The sequence below is a fragment of the Pteropus vampyrus genome, unplaced genomic scaffold (assembly GCF_000151845.1).
Source record: "Pteropus vampyrus isolate Shadow unplaced genomic scaffold, Pvam_2.0 Scaffold4, whole genome shotgun sequence".
Lineage (NCBI taxonomy): Eukaryota > Metazoa > Chordata > Mammalia > Chiroptera > Pteropodidae > Pteropus > Pteropus vampyrus.
In genome coordinates this window covers 19,021,556-19,026,235 of record NW_011888785.1, presented here as the reverse complement: position 1 = coordinate 19,026,235, position 4,680 = coordinate 19,021,556, and the positions used below count along the sequence as shown (strand labels likewise).

The 4,680-nt window shown below is 42.6% G+C and overlaps 1 protein-coding gene across 1 annotated transcript in view; it reads right to left on the bottom strand.

Moving 5' to 3' along the window:
- SRI (sorcin) overlaps positions 1-4,674 on the bottom strand; it is a 13,904-nt gene extending 9,230 nt beyond the window's left edge. Inside the window, exons 1-3 of the mRNA XM_011364030.1 lie at positions 4,583-4,674; positions 3,589-3,672; positions 1,520-1,589 (exon numbers count right to left, since the gene is read on the bottom strand). Coding sequence (XP_011362332.1) covers positions 1,520-1,589; positions 3,589-3,672; positions 4,583-4,633 — 205 coding nt within the window. The 5' untranslated portion in view covers positions 4,634-4,674. The remainder of the gene's footprint in view (positions 1-1,519; positions 1,590-3,588; positions 3,673-4,582) is intronic.
- Between the last annotated feature and the right edge of the window lie 6 nt (positions 4,675-4,680).

Here is a 4,680-nt window from a genome sequence, read left to right as displayed (position 1 = left end):
GAGGGGGAGAGGGAGAGAGGGAGAGAGGGGGAGAGAGGGAGAGAGATGAGAAGCCCTGTCAGGATACGGCATCTATTCACTGGTTCCCTACCTGTAGCTCGTGGCAGAGAGCTCAAAAGGCAGGAAGGTGGTGTAGGTGCTGAATTACAAGGCAGCAGATCCAGTCTGTGAGGGACTAAGGGGTATGTGTGTGGGGGGGCTAGTGTAAATAAAGAGTTTAGAAATTAGGAAGGGCCTATCCTATTTAACCCAAATATTCTCTTTTGTGGAAAGAGGAAAGACCTGGGGGATGTCATGGCAAGCATTCATGTTGCCAGCAGATGCTTAGAGATCAGGAGTGCAGAACTGGCTCCTTGAGGTCTAGGGGTGGGAGACAGGACTAGCCATTCAGAATTAGGAGTGCAGGCCAGGACACTCAGGACCAAGAGCACAGGGCTAGCCACTCAAAGCATTAAGTGCCACCAGGCTCAGGACACAGTAGAGTCCTGGCAAACAGCAGTAAACGTTAGTTATTGTGAATAAAAAAGGGGCTATTTAATAAACCTCACAAGCTATTGAAGGGCCACATGGCAAGCGTGACAAGCTCAGTGACCAAAAGTAACCACACCAGAATGGTCTCATCATAAATTCCTAACCAGACAGGCCATGGCGGATAGTCCTGTCCCAAGGCTGTATCTTCCTTAGTAAAGGTCAATCTTTACCTTATGTGAGCCCTGTCCATTGTTATTATGCATCTAGAATAGCATATCTTTGAAATGTCAGAGTAATTTTCTTCCCTAGACCCCTCCAAGGCACAACCATAGGCACCAGAGCATAAGATTAGTGCATGAGACCACAGAACCCCTCACCGTTATCTTGTTCCCTGCATACCATCTCTACGGCCTGTAAATGTTAATTAACTATCCTATACCCACTAATGTAAAAGAAGTATGTTTTTCTCCATTTTGTCTTTTATCCAATCCTAGCGATCTCCCTGCTTTGCTTTCTCTCGCCCCCTTAATCTACCACCAATGGACTTCATGTATCTTCCTTACGTTTTCTCCTTTGATTCAAAATACATAAAAGGACTGCAAAATTGCTGTTCTCTGGAGCATTTTCTCAATCTGTTGAGATTTTGCTTCTGGGCATGTCCTCAAAATTCTGGCTCAAATAAACTCTTAGAAGACTTTTCTATAGATTGGACATTCTTTCACTGACACTCCTATCATTAATGATACCTGACCGGGACGTTTCACCTCAGCACCTTAACTCGTCCTACGTTAAGGAGGCCACAGCAACTATCTCTGCTTCGAAGGGTTCCGGACACATGGAACCCAAATCTAAGAAACCCACTAAAAGAATGACTTATTAAGAATTGTTTTCAAATTCACATTTTGAAATAATAAACCGAATTTAGTTTTTGAAATTCTAAATGTTGCTGGATCAGAAAAGCTCAGTTTCCGTGAAGTCTGTAATCACAAGTAACAGCTCAACTAGAAAATTCAAGAGTACTAGAGAAACTCTGGGACTGTCAACTTACGTTTGTATCCTCCAGCAATGCCCGACTGTGTCAGGCATCTCTGCAATTCATCAGCATCTATTTGCCCATCCTTTTGGGAAAAAAATAGGAAGAGGAATCATAATAGTAACTTGTACCTTCTCGTTCTTTATTTTCAGTATTCAATGTAGCATAATAACCAAGAAAATGATTATTAGCATGCATGACTTTTTTTTTAAAGGAATACCTTCCCCAAATAGGCATTCTTTTCCTCATCCTACTTCCAAAAATAATTTCGTAATGAAATAAAGATAAATTGTCACATCCTCTTCCACAAATGGATAATTGAGGCCATAAACAAAAAATATTTCTTAATATCTAAGTGGGCATTCAATTTCACACACTTTGAAATAATCATAAGAATTAACAGTCAGAAAGCTACTTACACCTATACTTTAGTATTACCAATATCTTTTCATCATTTCTTCTAAATTTCTGAATTAATTTGGCATAAACTTTCTCAAGCATAAGGTTCCCCTTTTAAGAAGACACTAACGTGAATTCAGTTTCTTCCATGGATACATATTTTTTTAATGAATAAAAATAATTTCTGTCTTTGTTTTCTTTTACTCTGAACTAAGAAATTGCCAAAGTTAAACATTTTAAAATAATTTACAGTTGTTTACAATCTTTCTAGCTTTTTGGGGGTGGGAGGGACGAGGAGCGTACACAACTGATATCAGTAAATAAAAAGCTTGGTTCAGAGATAGACCTTTGTGATCAACTTTGCTTATGATGTGGTGAATAGTTTTTTCAGACCACTATATATACGGAAAACAGAGGTTCCCAATGCCTATTCTAGGTCAGAACTAGATATATGTTATTTTTAGAGATTCTAAAATGAAATATCTAAATCCTTAAGTCTAAGGGTATTATAAGTTAGAAATAAAGAGCAGGATCAACAATTTGAAAGATGATGGATATGCTGATATGGGCCAGGGCTGCTGAAAGCTAAGCAGGTGGGGTCACTTACAGGGCTGGAGGCACAAGCAATCTAAGAATGTGAGTCTTGAGCTTTGCTGTATCTTGTGGTTTCAAAGATACAGATCATTAACAGATTAAGCAGATACTTCAAGGGAAGCTCTTTCAGTTTTAGATTCAATTTTCCATTCAATTTCTCAAACTGTATTTCTTAGAGTGCTATTCTAAAATGTGGTCTTTGGTTTTTATCCCAAAACATTCTGTAGCATTTTCACATTAAGATTGTGTTACTTCTAGCTTTTGATCAAAACAAAGCTAAGTTGAATCCATATGAGCAAATATTCCCTTTGGACACAACAGAGTTTATATCAACAGCATATGTACCATATATAGTGACTTTGTGAGCTAGGGACATGCCCTCCCTCAATGTACACCTGCACGTGTCATACAACTCAGAACGTAGAGAACTGAAAGGTCTTGGGTAGCAGTCCTTAATCCTCTCTTTGAGACAACAGCAGGCCACAAAATCTAATAAGGACACAGAAGAGCTGACCTAGTAACAGCATCTGCATCAAAGTGAAACTGTTCACAAGATTAACTTCTTGATAGTAAGAAGAGCGTAGTAACTTTATTTTGAAGCTGGTGGGTTTTTACCATAAACATCTATTTCCTAAGGGGTGACTGATTAACAGTCAAATTCAACCCAAAGAAAGTGTCCATTAGAATCTGGCTACGGAATTACCAGCACATGCCTTTAAGTTGTACGAACAGGGGTTTATGTTTACCAGATATGGAATTTCCTCTGGAAACCACCCTAGACCTTGACAATTCACAGTTCTGAAGACATCTTTCTACCTCAAAGACCTTAAAGCATATTAATATTCTGTCCATTATGATCCTAATTCAATCACAAGTTTAATTCTGAATTTAAGTAACATAAACACCAGCTACACTTTGTCCTAATTTGCTCTGAATATTCAGAAATAAATAACTGACTATAAATTTCCTTCTTTTTCTTTTGCAGAAGGGATTATTTTCCAGAGGAAAGGTCGTTTTTCTGTGCCACTTTAACAAAGGCCAATAGAAATATAGACTCTGACCATTCTTTAATATTAAAGGGAAAAGCTAACCTGTCCAGCTACTGCAGCAAAGTAACCATACAGCGGATCCTGAGTTTGTCCGGGAAACGCAGGCCCTCCGGGAGCCCCTCCATACTGTAAAATAGGAAGCACAAATTCAGCATCATTCCACTGAACCAAGTTTTCTTCTTTCGTCACTGAGTGCCATTGTGCAAAGCCAGACAATTGCCTGACCTTCATTTCATTTACCTCCCCACCACCACGCACACTCTAACTGCAATCACATCATCCCTTCCTTCCATTCCCACTACAAATTTAAAAATTGGCGGCTTGGACCAAAATGAATTGTCTTGACATTGACAGCTGCGTATGTGAAGCAGCTTAAAAAACCCAGGTTACTGAGCTAAACGCAACCTAGGCAAGCAATTTAAGAGTAGGGCTTAAATTTTTTTTATAGCGTTTATGGTATTTTCAAAAGTTTTGAGACAGGTGTAGTCAGGGTGGGTAAAGGGTGTTTCCGCCTGGCTACTTTGCCGCGAGGGAATACTCTTCCTGGAAACAGTTCCCACGACAACGCGCATCCCAGACGCTGGGCGAGGGGGTCCTTCTTCCCGGGGGACTTTTACTCTGGCGGTCTCTTCCTGACCTTTTTTTCCTTTTCTTTTAAAGGGAGGGGTGGCTCTCTGGGACCATTCTAGATTAAAATGGCTCTTGCTGTAATGGGAAACACCGAAGGGAAGCCAACACCCAATTTGTACGCTCTCATGCCGCGTATCCGGGAGTCACAGGGTGGGCTTCTAGGGTCGCAATCCACCCGCACCTGGGCCCCGCGCAGCCACCCGTCGGGAGACAGAAGGGACAGAGAGAAGGAGGGAGCCAGAGAAAGGCTCAATGGCTGGGGCCTGGGGCGAGGCAGCCACAGGGAGAAGGTGGGGACAGGAGGCGCCCGGGGAGCCACCCAGCGGAGTCGCCAAGTGTAGTCTCTCGGCGTCCGCGGTGTCCAAGGGTCGCGCCCGGGCCGGGGGCCAGCGCAGGCAGCACTTACCCCGCCTGGGTAGTACCCGCCACCGGCACCAGGGTGTCCGGGGTACGCCATGGTGCAGAGTGCGCCGCCGCCCTGCGCGCCCGGCCTCCGCGCCCGCC